This window comes from Bison bison, unplaced genomic scaffold, assembly GCF_000754665.1.
Source record: "Bison bison bison isolate TAMUID 2011002044 unplaced genomic scaffold, Bison_UMD1.0 scf7180017864291, whole genome shotgun sequence".
Taxonomy (NCBI): Eukaryota; Metazoa; Chordata; class Mammalia; order Artiodactyla; family Bovidae; genus Bison; species Bison bison.
The window spans coordinates 11,691,147-11,708,686 of record NW_011494863.1 but is presented as its reverse complement, the minus strand read 5'-3'; the positions used below and the strand labels follow the sequence as shown (position 1 = coordinate 11,708,686).

At 55.8% G+C, this 17,540-nt stretch overlaps 1 protein-coding gene across 3 annotated transcripts in view; it reads right to left on the bottom strand.

Annotated features, from left to right (window-relative positions):
* The window catches only part of TCOF1 (Treacher Collins-Franceschetti syndrome 1), a 40,105-nt gene that overhangs the window by 2,471 nt on the left and 20,094 nt on the right, over positions 1 to 17,540 (bottom strand). The window contains exons 16-26 of one of the 3 annotated variants that reach the window (XR_826176.1): positions 17,292 to 17,498; positions 14,298 to 14,408; positions 9,930 to 10,113; positions 8,541 to 8,677; positions 6,247 to 6,351; positions 5,593 to 5,830; positions 5,026 to 5,108; positions 4,318 to 4,498; positions 1,746 to 2,285; positions 1,011 to 1,108; positions 188 to 273 (exon numbers count right to left, since the gene is read on the bottom strand). Coding sequence is in view for 2 of the 3 variants with exons in the window: in XM_010850567.1 (XP_010848869.1) it covers positions 247 to 273; positions 1,011 to 1,108; positions 1,746 to 2,285; positions 4,318 to 4,498; positions 5,026 to 5,108; positions 5,593 to 5,830; positions 6,247 to 6,351; positions 8,541 to 8,677; positions 9,930 to 10,113; positions 14,298 to 14,408; positions 17,292 to 17,498 (1,911 nt within the window). In the remaining variant the exon portion in view is untranslated. The remainder of the gene's footprint in view (positions 1 to 187; positions 274 to 1,010; positions 1,109 to 1,745; positions 2,286 to 4,317; positions 4,499 to 5,025; positions 5,109 to 5,592; positions 5,831 to 6,246; positions 6,352 to 8,540; positions 8,678 to 9,929; positions 10,114 to 14,297; positions 14,409 to 17,291; positions 17,499 to 17,540) is intronic. The other 2 variants (XM_010850567.1, XM_010850569.1) reach the window with 2 other exon arrangements.

Here is a 17,540-nt window from a genome sequence, read left to right as displayed (position 1 = left end):
CCACCCGAGCAACTCAGTGGTGGTCACTGTCCAGACTCTCCTGGATCCTTGACTCTGCAGCTCTGATTCCCGGCATCACCCACTGCCCTTGAGGAACTGAACCCTCTTTCTCCAAAACCCCTTCCCTGAGGCCCACCCCCGAGGCCCAGTCTCACTCCTGAGGACCATGGTGGGTGCTGGAGCTGACCTCCCGCCCTCTCCAGCAGGGGTTCCCAGGCCAGGAGTGTACCTGCCACCTGGCGTCCCTCAGACGGTTTGCTCTGCTGTCTTCTTCTGTGAAGAGAGAAGCAGGAGAGGCTCTTGGACCTGAAGTGTCTCCCCACCCACGCCACCCCCACCAGGAGGGGCTACGACAGTCCCCTCCCGAGGCTCTGTGGCTCCCCCAGAACAGATACTGGGGACACACAGATCCTGAGGGTGCGGAGGGTGCCCCTGAGCCTTGGAGGATGGAGCCCAAGACTCTGCAGCAGCAGATGCTCGGATTTTCTAACCATGACTGTGGCCTTGCTAGCCATGTTGAGAACCACATCTGGGTATGAGCAGCTGAGGGCCCCTGGTCAGGCGGTCGGCCCTTGACACGCATGACGCAGATGGTGAGTGTTTCTGCCGTGGGGATACCCTGCCAGCTGGGGCACACACATCCAAGGGAACTTTTTCTCTCACCCAGAAACCTGCACAGCCTAGCTAGTCTCCCGGCCCCAGGGGGGCTTCTCTTTTCTTCACTTGTCATAATAGCCTCCTACCTCACAGGCAAGACAGGGCCGCTCCATGGCTCCCACATGCACAGACCTTGGGCCCCTCAGGGTGGGCCCCACCTCCTAGCTATTCTCTAGTGTTTCACAATACACACGCTCCTGTTCGGGACCCTGAAAACGGTAGGGGCACAGGGACTGGGTCTGGCTTATCCCACCCCCTACCCTGACATCCAGAGGCTGGGGCGGATCACATTCACCTGGGGACTGGGTCTGGGTCCCCTTTTCTAGCCCAAGACTCCTTGGGACTCACTCTACCTTTCTCTTCTTTTTCTTCTGTGATGGTGAGCCAGGGTCTTTGGTTGAGGCCTTTTTTGCTTTCTTCTTCTTTTCCTTTTTCTCCTTGTCTTTTTTTTCTAAGGGAAGAAAGTAAAATTGCTAAACCACAGATGTTAATCTTAAGGGTTGGGGTCAAAGTGGGCAGACAGGGCAGGTCTCCAGGGGCCCTAGAGCTCTCTCCTCTCTATGCCCCACACCCTGGGGAGCCATCGAAGCACAAGTCTTATGATTTCTGCCCCCATGGAAGCCCTGGACTGTTACCATTTTAACTCACTTTGTAAAATTTCTACACTGATTTTAAAAAGACTTTCAATCTGTAAAATGGGAATGAGTGATCACCCATCAGACAGGACTGTGGTGGGGGTTAAACGTGGCCTGGCTGCACGAGGACTCCAGCACAGAATGCAGCAAGGGGCAGCTGCTACCCAGGAGCCTGGACCCCAGGAGCTTGGGCTGCCAGTGTGCGTGGCTGTGGCTGCCGTGAGGGAGCACAGGGCTCTGCAAGCAGAACACGCCCTGCAGCTGCGAGCGCCATCCTGGTGGTGGTGGCCCCACTGCTCCAGGACCTGGTTCTGGCTTTGCCCATCCTGCTCCCAAGACGGACAAGACATTCTCAGCCCTCTCTGTGCTGGCTGAGGGCCACCCACCTGAGTGGTGACTGACAGCCCTCAGCAGGACCAGGGAAGTGTGCTTTGGGCTGCAGCAGGCACTTACTCTTGTCAGATTTCTTCTTCTCTTTCTTCATCTTAAGGTTGCCGTGGTCTCCCCCGTCACCCTTCGGAGTCCCCAGCTCCCCTACTGGCTTCTCCTTGGCCCCTTGAGAGCCGGGAGACTCCTTCTCCTTCTTCTCCTTGACGTCACCACTTGCTCTGTCCTTCTTGGATTTCCCTTTGACAGTCCTGGGGGCCTTTTCTGAGGAGACGACATGCTCCCCACCATCTGCAGCTGCCAGCTGCTTCTTTTTCTTGTTCTTGGGGGCCTTGGGGGCTGTCTGGTCTTCGGACAGCTTCCGCTTATGGCCCAGGCGGCCCTTCCGGCTGCCTTCCTTGGCGGTGTCCACGGCCTTCTTCCTCTCCTGCTCCAGCAGCTCCGTGAGCACCTTCGCCACCGAGGCCTGCACCTGCGCCTCGCTCAGGGGCCAGGGCTCGCTCAGGAGGCGCTGGGTGATGTTGCTCTGCAGCGCCAGCATGGAGGCCGGGGGACTCCTGAGCCCCTTCCCGGGCTTCTGAGGTGTGGCACCAGCCTCTTTTCTGCCTGTGGAGAGAGGACCCGGGGTCATGGACCTGAGAGAATCGGGGACTAGACCTCTGGTGGCATGAAAGCCAAGGGGGTCCAGCATGACCTGACATTCTCTGATGTGGTACAGATGGGACCAGGGAACCCGCTGGGTCTCCTGCCCACAACTCTCCACCTGCTTCTAACTTACAGCTCTTTTCATGTCTCCTCACACTGAAAACTCAAGTTCAGGCTGGAAATTAACTCCAGCATGTTAATCAAAGGGCTTGTAGTATTAGTTGCTCAGCTGTGTCCAACTCTGAGACCCCACGGACTGTAGCCCACCAGGCTCCTCTGTCCATGGAGTTCTCCAGGCAAGAATACTGGAGTGGGTTGCCATTTCCTTCTCCAAAAGGGCTTGTAATCCGCCAACAAATCAAAGAATCTATGGGACAGGATAGACGGCACCTTTCAGTCAGGAGCCCAGGGCAGGGAGACAGGATGCCTGGGCCCTGGGTCTGAAAACCAAATTCAGTTCCCTGTTTATAAAATGAGGTATTGGATGAACACTGAATCCCCTCACTGTTCTAAACCACAGATGCATAAAAAAAAAGCCAAGGTCATGTAGCCATCCAACTTATGCCCACTTGTACCCTGGGGGTCTGTAGCCCTCTGCGGTCAGGGGTCCAGGTGGCTTGGCCTGGGGGTGGGGGGTGCAGAGAATACGCACATGGTGGCTGACTAAGCAGGTTTACTGCTGCCAGAGCGACTTCTGCTGCAGCCTTTGTTTAGAATTTTCCACGCCTCTGCTCTCCTTTGATAATTGTGTGCTGACTACACGTGTGAAAAAAACCTTCCACAGCCCCCTCTAAAATGTCTCCTTGTCACACCCGCCTCTCACAAAGAGAAGAACACTGGGGAAGAAAATGAGCAATGACTCCTCTTGCTGACCCAGCACTGGGCAAGCTGCAGCTAGAGGCCCCAGGACTGGGGGCTGAGCATATGTCCCGGCACTGCCCCAACTTCGCAGGTCCCTTTGGGGTCTCACAGAACAAGAGTGGCGACACCCTGGGCTCTGGGAGGTGCTGGTAGCTTGGCCCTGGCTCCATGTGGGGAGGATAAAGTTGTTCCCTTCAGGGTGCAGTGGGAACTGCAGCAGCTCTGGCTCCAGAGCCCCAGGGGGGCTGGGGAGGTGGGCAGAGGGGGGTCCCAGGGCAGAGGGAGGCCCACTTCAGTCCTTTGGTGCTTCGTGGCAAGAACAGGAGTCAGCTAGAGAAGGGAGCCAAGGAGAGCACAGGGTGCCTCAGCAACCCACTTCTCTGCCTCCTGTCTACCACACACCCTAGAATGCCAAGGCCAGGGAACCTTGAGAGCTGGCCCAGGCAGACCCTCTGAGACACCTGTCCCAGAGTGCTGGCACAGTCAGCAGTGGCTGATACCTAGGCCAGGTGACCTGAGCACTCGAGTCTGCCCTCCAAACACCACGTGACTTTCTCCACATGTGCCATTTTCTGTATGTGCCACCAATGGATCCACCAACCCCTGCCCTGTATGGTTAGGGCACCAAGGTCCAGAGTTGCCATGGGCTTGTCTGAGGCTTCAGAGCATGTCAGTCCTTTGCCTGCGGTCTTCACCATGTGCAGAAGACTTCTTCAAACGTGACCCCATCTTCTGTCTGAGCTATCCCAAGTACCTACACCCTGTACCAGGAGCCCACTTGTTAGGAAGAAAAGTCAACAGGAACAGCTAGAGAGAGCCGAGGCCTACCCTGTGAGTCCAGGTGCACATCCTCTAAGGTAGGGATCAGCCTACACGGTGCACCAGCATCCCTCGGGGCTGGATAACCCGACCTCTGGGCGGCCCTAGGCTACAGGAGCCAGACTCTAGGGCACAGGCCCCTGCACTTTTGACGTGCACCTCCAGGCCTGATGTAGCGGTACCAGACCTCACCTGGGGAGGCCCTGCTGGCAGACAGGACCATGTTGGTGGGACTGCTCCTGAGGGAGGCAAAGGGGCTCCTTGCCTTGTTCTTCCACATCCTGCTGTGTCCTTCCTGAGGCCCTCGACTCACCTGTTTTAGGGGACATGGTGCCTGCTGCTTGTTGGGGCTCCACTTCCTGCTTGCCCTCTGGGGCATCTCTGGTGGCCGGAGTAGAGGAAACAGAGGGGCTGGCGTCTGGTTTGGGGGCGGCCTTTGAAGTCTTGGAACCAGCTGGAGTCAGCCCAGGAGTCACAAAACCTGAGAGGAGAGACTGAAGAAGCCCAGTGTGAAGAAGCCCAGCAGTGCATGGCCCACTAGAGGAGCTCAGCCCCGGGACCCTCAGGCCAGCTGGGCGGCGGGCACACAGCCCTGTGTACATACCTCCTGCACTACTATAATTAATACATATTTTAAATGGGCTCATTTAAAAAGGAAACTTATTACTAATGCAAAGGGAAAAGCCCTAGCACTTGCCACATACAGATGATAACCTTAAAAGAAATCCCATCTGTTACCTGTTAGAGAATGTTTTTATCTGGAGATCACCTAAAATCAAGGTAAACCCTTTCTATAGACTCTAAGAGTCTGCTTCTCACAGCTTTATGCTGAAGTGGGACCTCAGGAGAGGAGCCATGCAGTCAGGACCCTGCCCGGGGCCCCTGGAAAGAGGACGGGCCTGGTCCCAGACCCATGACCCAGGGCATGGCCTCAGCCTACAACTGCATGGTAGGTTAGAGCCTGGCCTGGGGCTCCCACCTCAAGGCTCCAGAGACTGCCAGCCCCTTCCCTTGCAGTTACCTGGGAAGGTGCCACCACCTCGTCGTCACTGGACTCTGTTGTGGTCTCTTCCACCAAGGTCTCCCTCCTGGAGGGGGCTGGGCCTACGGGAGAAGCACAGATAACTGTTGGGAACCCCGGGTTCCCTCTGCCCGCTGGACAGGTCAGAGCGCTCCGGGAGCAGGAGGGCCCCGAGGTGGCCTGGTCCCTCTTTACGTGCCTCACCCTCTGATCTAAGGCATCATCTGCCCCTCATTGCTCCCTTCCATGGTCTATTGCTATTCACAGCATTTCCAGTGAGACACCTGCATGCACAAACCTTCTAATCCCCAAGAGAGGTATGGTCTTGGGAATCTGGGGATCAGTCAGGGAAGCCTGATCCCAAAAGGTTGGGCGTGGCCAAACAGTCAAGTAAAAACGTTGTTCATGTTGTGTGGACCAATTTGGTCATGGGGTTGTATAGCTGGGTAACTGAGGTCCTGCATGAGATGCCTAGGTCAAAGTCGTAAAACATGGGCAGATACAGAGCAGAGACCTGAGCCCAGGGCTCCACCAGGTACTCCAGCATTTCTCTCCCAGGAGCCTCACCTGGCCTGTGGGCTGACGGGGCCACCTGGGACCCCTTGGCATCGTCCTCGCTCCCTGAAGAGCTGCTGTTGCTGTCATCTGAGGTTGCAGGGGCCTTGGCTGTGGGGTGTCCCGAGGGAGTGGCTGTGGCCTGCTGAGCTGTAGGAACCTCAGGCTTTCTGAGCTTGTTGGCCATTCTGACCTGGGTAGGGGTGCTCTGGGGACTTGCCGTGGAGAGTGTTCCCACAGCACTGTCAGTCTGATTTGAGGAAAGGAGAGAGAATGGAAAGGGAAAATTAGGGGAAATAAGATCTGGTGCTTACTGAATACCTCAGGGAAGGGCCAGGCACCACTAGAGGCTTCACACACAGGCCCCATTTAATTCTCCCACTACTCTCTAGGATGGGCAGTGGGAGACTCCCTGGCAGTGATTAGGACTCCAGGATTTCACTGCTGAGCGCCTGTTAGGGAACTAAGACCCCTCAAAAAGAAAGTTTGGGTGCGGGGGCATGCACAGTAGAAGCCTGGGAAGGTGAATGCGCATGCTGAGGTCACAGGGTAGCTAAATGCTGGCGCTGGGACTTGGGCCCTTGCCTGCACCCTGCCTTCTACCTCCTGTGTCTCTGAACACTATCCCCTCCGGGGTGAGGCCTGGCCCCCGACTCCCCAGCTCACCCCACTTGAAGACGGGGTCTTGGCAGCAGGAGATTGGACCTCACTGGCTTTCTGGGCAAGAACCTTCAGGGCAGCCTGTGTCAGCGGGAGGTTCCTCTTGGTCACCTGTGAAAGGCAAAGGTGAGGAGCCAGCCTGGCTCCATGTAGATAGGACCCTGCCCAGGGCCCCCAGAAAGAGGACGGGCCCAGACCCATGACCCAGGGGCTGGCCTCAGCCTAAGACTGCACGGGTGGGTGAGAGCCCGGCCTGGGGCTCCCAGGTTCTTGGCATGCCATCTAGGCCACACCCTGGTCACATCCTGCCCGGCTCGGGTAGGAGGGGACCCATAGCTGCCAGAGGAACCTGGAGGTGGAGTGGAGGGCTGAGGGGCGGTCGAAGGGGTACTGCCACTGACTGGGCAGAAAATAAGCTAATAGTATCATTCTCAGAGGATCCACAGACAGCTCCCAGCCCAGGGGAGGGAAGAGGCTCAGGCCCCCCCGGACGCTCCACCACTGAGTCTGAGCCTCTAGACTAGCGGCTGCAACAGACTCCTCAATAGGCTCCCTGGGGCCACTCCTGTTTCCCACACCTGCCAGCAGCCAAGGAGAGAATGGAACGAGAACTGGGTGTGATCCCTTGTTAAAACCTCCAGGCCCCCTTCAGCCCTCACCATGGGCCATGAGGCCTGGCCCCTCTGCCCCTGCTTCCCTACCTTCTCCCAGCTCTCACACCCCAAGCGCTCCCCCAGAGGCTTCTGCGCCTGGGTCTCCCTGCCTGGAGGGCTCCCCAGCTTGCCCAGGCCTGGCTGCTTCTCTGGCCCCAGCGTTGTGTCCTCTGGGAGGCCACCCCGGCCTATCCTTTCTAAGTTAAGTCATCCCACTGTTTCTTGCTTATATCAATACTACTCCCTTCAAAGCACCCACCAGTTGGGGTGAGTACTTTAACTCTCGGTCTCCTTGCTTAATGGCTGTCCCCCGCCTTGGGAATTCCATGAGGGCAGGGCCCCTCCCTGTCTTCTTCCTGCTGTACCCCCAGTTCCCAGCATGGACAGATGCTCAGCACCATCTGCTGGCTGAAAGGCCAAATGGATGCAGGTTGGTGGGTGCAGTGACCACAATCCAGCCACCCACTCAGCAACCATGCTCCCAGGAAGCTCTTTTTGGGTCAGAGGTCGTGATGAGCCCCAATGAGTGGCAGTGCCCAAGTCCTGCTTTGGCCTATCCAGCTCTCACTCCCACCATCTCAGGAAAAAAGGGGGCGGGTGCAAGGGCTTGGGAAAACAAATGGCTATGGCCCCACGAGCAATGAGCCCAGAAACAATGAACTAGGATCCAGGAGCCCTGGGTTCCAGCCCTGCCTGATCCTGGACACGCCTCGATCCTCTTGCTGAGGGTGTGGTGCTCAGCTCCATCGTTTGAACAATGAGCCATTAATTCTCCCCTGCTTGGTTTTTAGGTTCCAGCAAGGACCCGACTCGGAGAAGGCAATGGCACCCCACTCCAGTACTCTTGCCTGGAAAATCCCATGGACAGAGGAGCCTGGTAGGCTACAGTCCACGGGGTCACTAAGAGTCAGACATGACTGAGTGACTTCACTTTCTCTTTTCACTTTCATGAATTGGAGAAGGAAATGGCAACCCACTCCAGTGTTCTTGCCTGGAGAATCCCAGGGACGGGGAGGCCTGGTGGGCTGCCATCTATGGGGTCACACAGAGTCGGACACGACTGAAGTAACTTAGCATAGCATAGCATAGCAAGGACCTGACTGAGTGATTTCACTTTCTTTTCACTTTCATGCCTTGGAGAAGGAAATGGCAACCCACTCCAGTGTTCTTGCCTGGAGAATCCCAGGGACGGGGGAGCCTGGTGAGCTGCTATGGGGTCGCACAGAGTCGGACACGACTGAAGCGACTTAGAAGCAGCAGCAGCAGCAACAGCAAGGACCAAAGAAATAAAAATGCACTGAAAATAGTGAAGGCTAGGAAGAACACTACTGGTCACTATGATGAACATTAACAAAGGGTAACTTTTGTTCACAGCAAACCGTGAGAGAAAAATCAAACCAAAAGCCTGATATTGTTGGAGAAGCTGCTGGAGTCATGCTGGTTCTTCCCGGGGGGCTACATGCCAGAGGACGCTTCCTGACCTTCGGGGGCACGGATCAGGGCTATCGCCAGGCCCAGAAAGGCCCTGGATTCCACGGGGTGGGTGAGAGCAACTACAGTGCCACCCAGCAACCCTGAGTGGAAGTGGTGTTGAGGAGGGGCCCCTCAGCCCGCTGGCCCGGCAGAGCCCCCTTGCCCACCAGGTACCTGAGTGGCTGAGGCCTCCTGCTTCTTGCCTTCAGACCCCTGACTTGTGTCCTCACTGCTGGGAGCCCCCACCACACTGGCTCTGAGGGCCGCCTTTGGGGGTGCCGTGGGCACAGTCACCACGCTGGTCCTAGTGGCTGGGATGGAGGGGGAGGGGGTATGTCAGGGCTGAGAAGCCCCGTGGCCTCCTCCAAGCAGCAAAACCCGCTCTATCAAGCCCATCCTGGGAACCTCGTGCAGTGCCCAGGGCCCATGTGCTAGAAGCCCCTTAAACTCCCTCCCAAGCCTTCCAGGCAGGAGCAGCTGCTGTCTCCATGTTTTATAAGGAGATGAGACGGCAGCTGTGGGCAACACCCCAGGCCTTTTCCTCAGCCCCTCCCCTCCTGCAGTCCCCCTCGCTGGCTAAGAGGACAGGCAGAGCACTGGAGCCAAACACGACTCTGCACATTTAAAACCCTCTCTCTTAGAAAAGCCTTGGTCATGTGTAGAGGCTCAATCACATGTGTTCACTGCAGCACTGTTTGAAACAGCCCAACACCCCAAATAAAATCCTTAGCTTCCTCCACCTCAACACTGGCTGAAAAAACTGCAGGATTCCCAGGTGACCACTCTGTAGCCAGTGGGGATCACGCTGTAACTACAGAACGTCACAACATACCAAGATTACTGAGCATATGTACAGTATGGTCTCACTAAAAATACACAGTGTACCTTTGGTGTTTGTAAAGTTAATAGCTATAAAATGTTAACAGTGATTATTTTGGACAGTGGGATTACAAGTGATGCTTTTTCTTTTGTGCTAATCTGCATTTCTTAATAAACCCACCAAGATCAGGTATTAATATCCTCATCAAAAAGTGTCCTGGTAACAACACCGATAATGATTACCCGTTTCCTTGCTATCACTGTCGGAATCAGATTGTCGAAAGTCAAAGAAAACCCAGATCTGGTCTTGTCTCCAGGAACTCCTCCCTACACCTCTCTGTTTAGGGATTACTTGATCTCCTTCACATGCCACCAGGAATGAGAGGCTCACTACCCTGCAGCCCTCTCCAAGTTCAGTCAGCCAGCTGTTACAAGGCTCCTCCTGAACTACAAACCTGGTCAATGCAGCTTCGAGTCTCTAGTCTGGGTTCTACCTTTTGGAGCCCACGCAGAGAAGCCCTGGCACAGTTATTGCTCAAGCCAGATCCTCATGGGAATGAGCCAACATAGGGTCGAGACCTTGCCCTAAGCCCCTCCAGACCAACTACTTGCTGAGACTCAGCCAGTGTCTTCTCCCTTTGGCACCTCAATGGATGTGTGTGCGCGTGTGTGCGTGTATGTGTGCGTGCACACGCCTGGCAGCTGCAGCCAGGGAGTCAGCCCTGCAGTGTGGCCCGTGCTCACCAGGAGTCGGGCACTGTGTAGCGGGGATCACGTCCTCGTCCTCGCTCTCAGAGGAGCTCCTGGCTGTGCTCTCCGAGGCCTGAGCCTTCCTCAGGGTGCCTGTAGCCTGCGCTTGGGTGGGGGTAGCAGCTGGACCAGCTGGACTACGATTAGGGTCGACAAAAATCAGAGGGGTTTTAATCACCTTGAAAAACAAAAACAAAACACACCCCCCCAGTGATTAACAGCTTGGCCAGGGGAAAGGGAAGGTGGGTAGGGGAGGGTGTCACAAGGCAAGGGTTCCAGAGAGCTCGCAAGGCTCTGCCAGCTCACTCCCAGCCCAGATACCCGCCAAGACCCTGCACAGCACCTCAGAGCTCACAGGAGCCCACCCAACCCTCAGAGGAACCCCTGAGATCAGCAGTATCAACTCCATCAAACAGATGGGAAAACCACAAGTCCTGAGGGGAGGGACAGTTGCTCAAGGTCACACAGCCTAACTGAAGCCAAGTCAGGCCCAGAATGTGGAGGTCAGGCTCCTTCCTCTCGCTGACTTCAGAGACACACACCTGCTGTGCGGGGCGCTCTGAGCAATGCCCCGTTAGCTGCCTGACGGTTCGCCTAGGGGGCTGTTCACAGTCTAGTTGCCCCATGCCCAAGACTCTGATGCCGCCTCCTCCCAGGACACAGGAATGTGGCCCAAACTACACGGGCCCAGGATCTTCAACAAGTAAACTGCTCAGGGAAAACCAACTAAGACCAAAGGGACCCAATGTAGCCGGTGGCCCTTGTCTAGATTCCTATTTGACCAGATACAGAAAACGTCATGAGGCAACTGGGGAAATGGGGACGCTGACTAGGTGGGCCAACTTTTTAATGACTGTGCTTTAAAGAAAAGAAAAAAAGGAGGAATCTAGTGGTGTTGGGGAAGAGAGTGAAGACGTGGATGAACCAAGACTGGTCACAAGTCCAGAACTACCAAAGCTGGGATGGTGACTGGCGACTCTATACTGTTCTAGCTTGGGGCATGCTCTGCATTTTCCAGTAAGACACTGAAAAAAAAGAGAAAAAAGTAACACTCCCTGTGGACTCTTGGCGGATGTCTGGGAACCACAGCTCCAGTGAACATGCCCACCGCATAGAAGGACACCCAGGGAGCCTAATGTTCCACTCCCCAGAAAGCTGACCTGGTCTGAGTTCTGCCCCTACCCCCTGACCCCACAGGGAGACAGAGTGCAGAAGAACAGAAGGGAGCTGCCCATGGCCATGGTCTGGAACCCAGGTCTCTGCGCACCCCACTGGGTCTGACTTCGCGTCCTCCAGGGTGCTGCGGGAAAGGCAACACAAAATGGAGCAGAAAGGGGCCCGCCCGAGGGGGAAGCTCTGCCGGGCCCGGGCCCTGCCTACCCCTGCCAAACAGCCTCCCCCACAGCCGCTCTGATCTGCCACTTCCAGAGACTTCCTTCCCACGTGATGAAAGAGAGAAGGATGGAAGTGGGAGAAGGCTTTCAGTTGAGGGAGGGGGGATCTATATATATGTGAGAAGACAGAGGAACAGATTGTCGGGGACGAAGAGAGGCAGCGAACCCACTGAGGCAAACAATAGCGTCTGGGATATTAAAAGCAGCTCTGCAGCAGAAGCCTCCGCCCTGCTCTACCTGCCCACGCTGCCCGCCCTGCCTCTGAGCTGGGGTGGGGCATGGAGCCCTGGATGGGAGAGGAGGGTTCAAAGGTGGGGTACATGGAGCATACTTCTGACCCCATCTCTGCCACGACCTCGCCGTGTGGCCCAGCCCGAGATTCGTGAGCCTCACTCTCCCACCTGCTGGAAGGCTCTTAGTAACCCAGTCTGGGCTCTCTCACCAAAGAGCTTCTGGTCTGCTTTGGAAACCACAAAGCACAATACACATGGGATGACAAGGACCTTCTTTCTGGGGTGGGTCAGGAAAGACTCACTGGAAGCGGAAGCAGCCTGAACACCTGGCTGGACCTCCACTCCGCCCCCTGTAGGTGCTGGGCAGTGAGGGCCCAGAGGGAACACACAGTATCCCTTTCTACTGCAGGGGTCAGTGCCTGCAGGACCAAACCCAGTGGCCTTCCAGAAGTCACAGCTGTGCATCACAAGAGTGCCCTCATTCAGGTCATGGCGGGTGGGGGGGCAGTGGGTTGGCCTAGACTGCTGAGCCTAGGGACAAGGGACACAAACACGAGAGGACCTGAGCTCTGGATGGCAGCACTTCTCTGAGGCCTCTCCCAGAACTGTCTGGAGCTGGTAGCACATCCTAGGCCCACATCTGAGGGAGCTGAAAAATCCCACTTCTGGGCATGTGGCCCAGAGCCTCCATGGTTCACCAGCCCTCAGGGAGTCTCACCCCAGGGGTTGAGAGGGCCAGTGGCCTCACCCAGGGTAACCAGCAAACTGGTGTCAGAGCCAGGGCTGGAAGCTGGTCCTCCAAGCACCAGACAGGAACTCCTAGGACCAACCATGCTAGACTTTAGATCTTTGATTTAACACCTTAATTTCAGCTTCTTAGAGGTCTCTTCTTTCTTTCCAACTCAACCTGGAACTCTAAAGGCAAGGCCTTGTCTGTTAAAATTTGGTACCTACCCTAGGCCCTGGCACAGACTCTGGCCTAGGATTAATGCCTACACAACAGGGCTAAGCCATGCAGGGACCATCCCCTGATCTGTCTTTCAGAGCAAAGACATAAGCCCAACCCCTGCAGCGGGGGAGACTAAGGCAGTGAGGGGACCTGGGAATGGACCCACAGCCCCTCTCTGCCTCCCAGCCTGGGGCTCTGCCCACCACCCTGGTATCAATTTCTTACTCTCAGTGATGGGCTAATAATAAAAACAGTGAAACTCACCAGTAGAGAAGTACTTGATAAATGCATAATAACGATAATAATCATAATTAGAGAGCTGGGGATTAAGGAGCTAAAAACCCCCAAAGTTGGGAGGAGGCTGCAGCTCCCCTGGGCTGTGCCGGCTTCCCTGAATCCTTCTGGGGAATGCTCAAAGCGCTGAATTTTTTTCCTTTTTCTTTTCTAACAGGGACTCCAAAACCTTGAGGACTAACATACCAATTAAATGGTTCAGTTTAAGCATGATGTTCATTTTAATTGTGTTAGTCCGCCCCCGCAGAGAAGGGAGAAGCGGCCCCCTCCCTCCCAGCTGTTTAGATTCTGCACAGAGAAGGCAGGCTCTGAAAGGCTCCACGGAGAGCCCGAGGGCAGGGCCCAAGCCCCGCTGCCACAGGGAGGGGAGTGTCAGGGCAGGGCCAGGGAGCGAGCAAATACGGACAGCCTGGGTTCTGACACCAGGTCTGTCCCCTTATGACAGCAATGTGATGCCAGGGCAGCTTGTCCAACTTCTCTGGACTTATTCCTTCCTCCTCAAAATGGTAATAAAAGAAGCACCTTTCCTCATAGGGCTGGTCTGGGGATTAAACAGAAAAATGAAAATATGGGGACTAGCACTGTCCTTGGCCCTCAGGAAGGGGCCAACAGTAGATGGAGTTGTTCACAGTTACTCTTCTAATCTGGGCTATTAAGGAGAGAAAGACAGTGAACACCCCAGCACCACGGGTGTGCATGACACCTGACCCTGCTGATGGACTAATCAGTGTGTGATATGACATTTAAGGGGAGCTGGATAGGGAGACCCCACTCATCTGGCGGTTGGGAACTCCGGCATCTCTGAAGGACCTGGCAGCAGCTTCTAGTACCTTGGGGCTAGGGGAGGACAGAGGGCAGTGCTGGCTGTGGGAAAGGCCTGGGGCTCACACAGAAACCCAGATTCCTGCCAGGTGAACGCCAGCAAGCCTCTGGAGCTGGGGAGATGGGGGACTTGGTTCCGCCCTCAGGGGTGGAGCCAGGGGAGGATGGCTGGCAGCGTGTGAAGATGGGCCGTAGCTTCCTGAGCGAGGTCTGGGACCAGGCCCCCAGGGCTCTGACAGACCCTGCAGAGAAGGCTCCCGGGTCCTAACAGGAAGTGGGGTACACATGGAACCAGGGGCCAGTGCCTGCCTCTTCCTGGGCTTCTTACGGGTCATAGGAGTTTGGGAGATCACTCCAGCTTGTTGGGCCTCGATTCCTGACACAGCACGTGCCTCCCGCAGTAAAAGGCTCTCCCTGTCAGGCGGCATGCTGTGTCCCTGCGCCTCGGGGCTGTGGGAGCCAACTCTGACCCTCCATTGGCAGGCTCTGCTACCTGCCTTCCAGGGTTATTGTGGAGATGAAAGTGTTAAAAAAAAAAGAGAGCTCGGGAAATGGGGAAGTGCTGTAAGTGGGATAGACCTGCCCTCCCCGTGTCCCCCGCCCCTGCCATCTCCCAGGCGCATCTGCTCAGCTCTTAGCCTAAGTGCCCTTAGGGACAGGCCTGGCCTACCTGGCTGGACGGCAGGTCCTCATCACTGCTGGTTGAGGACTCCTCTGCTTTCTTCTCCAGGGACGCTGGGGCCAGGGTCTTGCTTGTGGCAGTTTTGGAGCTACCCTCTTTCTGAGGGGACAAGAACATGGTGGGCAAGGGGGCGTTCGTTAGCAGAGAGGAAGCACAACTGAGACCGGTGAGCAACGATCCTCTCTCTCCCGGGAAGATAGCATGACCCCCTTTACACAGTGTGTGCGGCAGGGTGGCCAGCATGCCCCACAGACGCCGGGAACACAGGCCTGCACGCTGCCGATCCTTCCTCCAGAGCTGACTCCAACCGTGAAAGGGATGTGTGAGTCAGGCACTACTAAAACCCAAGGGCAGGCGTGCTGCTGGCGAGGCGTCTGAATGAGAGGTGACAGCCGCCTAGGACAAGGTGGCAGGGGTGAGCCAGAGGCCCCAGCACAGCTCACATCCGGCTGTCACATCCCCAGCTAAAAGCAGGAGCCGGCTGAGAGCAGTTCAACCAGCTGTTATCCTCTCCTGCCAGCCCAAGAATAAATGAGGGGGGCTGGCTGGTGATGGCAGTCAGGAGCCAGAGGAGGACCTAGAGCAGGGACTAAACTGAAAGGTGCTGGTGGCGGAGGGGAGCCCAGGCCAGGGCAGAGGGCAGCTCTGTGCCTCCCCATTGGTGTGAAGGTCCAATTTTTACTACTCAGAAAAGCAGGACCCACACTGCTGGGGCCTCCAGCTTCTTGAACCCACCTGCCAATGCAGGAGAGTTAAGAGACATGGGATTGATCCTTGGGTGGGGAAGGTCCGTTGGAGGAGCGCATGGAGCCCACTCCAGTATCCTTGCCTGGAGAATCCCATGGACAGAGGAGCCTGGTGGGCTACAGCCCATAGTGTTGCAAAGAGTCAGACATGACTTGAGCGACTTAACATGCACAGAATTAATCCATTATTTATTTGGCTATATTGGGTCTTAGTTGCTGCATGTGGGATCTAGTTCCCTGACCACAGGTTGAACCCAGGCCCCAGCACTGGGAGCGCAGAGTCTTAGCCACTGGACCACCAGGGAAGTCCCTGGAGCCTCCAATCTCTCAAGAAAAGCTAGAAGATTCTGATTTGGGCGTGCACTTCCCAATTTTTCACTGGGTCAACTACAGTGCACACTGCAACAGCCAAGTCCCCGTGTCTTCCTTGCTAACACAACCTGTCTCTGTTCTAGTGGCCCCCACCACAGGCTTTGGAGAGGGTGGCCCTTTGTCCCAGCCAATCTCGGGAACTGCAGGCCCCTCATCAGTGAGTGGCTTTTTTTTTTTTTTTTGCAGGGGGAGGGGACGGCAGAGGACAGGTAGAACACATGCCTTAGATCTGGTCAAGGAGCTAAGTGGAGGGGAAGTCAACTGGGGGATTTTCTCTTTAGGAGATGCTGCAGCCCTGCTGTGACAAAGAGGCAGACGAGGCATGGAGAGAGAAGAAATCTGAGTCACCAATGATGCTGAGCTTAAGGGACCACCTTCACAGGAGCCCTACCATGAAACTTCATGCCCTGAGATGACCAACCCCCTTAAGAACCATCTGAGCTCTTGTGAAGTAGCTCTTGTTTTCTCTTGCAGATTAAGATGTCCTGACTGATAGAATAACCTGATTAAAACTTTACAAAAAGCATCACGGTCCAAAACATGGCTAGGACCCTCGTGTCTCATTCTGGCATTTAGGCTCCCATAGATTTTATTGGTAACAAGCAACTAGAAGTGACTGCTGCCTGCAGGACAGCTGGCCTTTGCTGAGCCCACCTGACTTCAAAACCCCTCTCCTTTCCGCACTCTCCCATCTCCTCCCTGGGGAGCCTCTCTCCACTTTAGTGTCTAGCGAACCCCAGGTCTTCCTCCAAGCTCAGCTCAATCATCTCATCCACCCTCTCAGACACTCATTTTCCCAGCTCCATCAGGAACATGCTCCAGTAACCCCGTCACCTTGTCTTGCCCTACAGACTACAAGTTCCTTGAAGGCAGGGCCAACGTCTTTCATGCCTTCATCTCTATCAACAAGACACCATGCTCAGTAGTTGATCTGCTATACCGAAGGCAGAGAGGTTAATGCTATGAGCACTTACACCTCTTGGTGCTTGTTTACTTGTGAAGAAAACATATATCTAGGAGGGATTAGAGCTCAGCCTGGAGCAGGGATTGCCAGCTTCCCTTAAGGAATGGAAGATCTAGCCACACATGTCCATTAGGTCACAACTGGCTGGAGCCAAAAGTGGCCATCTTTCTAGTTTGCCCTTGTTGCCACCACTCCCTCGGTCCCTCCTGACACCAAGGCTTCATGTCAGCTGCCATCTATCACCTCCACTAGGTCTGCACCACTCAAGTCATTTCCATCACATGTCTGAGCCCTGTGAGTCCTGGAGTCTGTCACCCTGAACTACAGGTTGTAGCCACTCCTACAAGCAGACAGAGGAAAAATCATCCAGATAGAAGTCGGGTCCTCATTCCTTCTCTCTCCCCACTCTCTAGGCTTCACACTGAGCTAGAAGAAGAACTCTCCCTGAGAGATACACATATCAACAGGAGGCCCCAGGCCCCATTGCCTACAGGACGACGGGGTGAGAGATTTGGCTTCCTCCCACCCCCCAGGGCCTCATGGTACCTACACCACATCGAAGCCCCCTCCTGGTTCTCTGACTGGGACATCCTTGAGGGCCTGGCCTGGCCTCCCACTGGGCTGGTGAGACCATGTGCATCGTGGAGGCCTTGGCAGATATGGGAGTACCAAAGCCACCTTTTACTGGGGAGGCCCTGGTTTGGCGAGGGACGGGGGTTATTTGTAGGAGGTTTTACCCAAGGAAACATTGGGGACAGCAGCTGGGGGAAAGGTCCCTGGATGCAGAGCCTAAATCTGGTCTTGCTTCTTCACCTGGCTCTGAGCCCAAGTTTTGACATGGGAGTAGGTGGCGGAAGCTTGGAGGCCTGGCACCACAGCTGCTTCCTCATGAGGCCTCACCTGGGCTGGAGGTGCAGCAGCTGGCACGTCCCCGTCACTGTCCGACTCCTCCTCGCTGCTGCTCTCCGAGTCCTCCTCCTGCCTCTTGGCCTGGGTGGCTGGGGGTCCTGCCTTCCCAGGGGGTACCGGGGCAGCCCCTTTCTTGGGGGACGCCTTGGTGGGGGCTGAGGCAGTTCTGACCTGGGGGGTCTTTCCTGAGGGCTTCGCCTGGAGACAAAGAAACAGGATCAGGAAAGGAGGGTTAGGAGA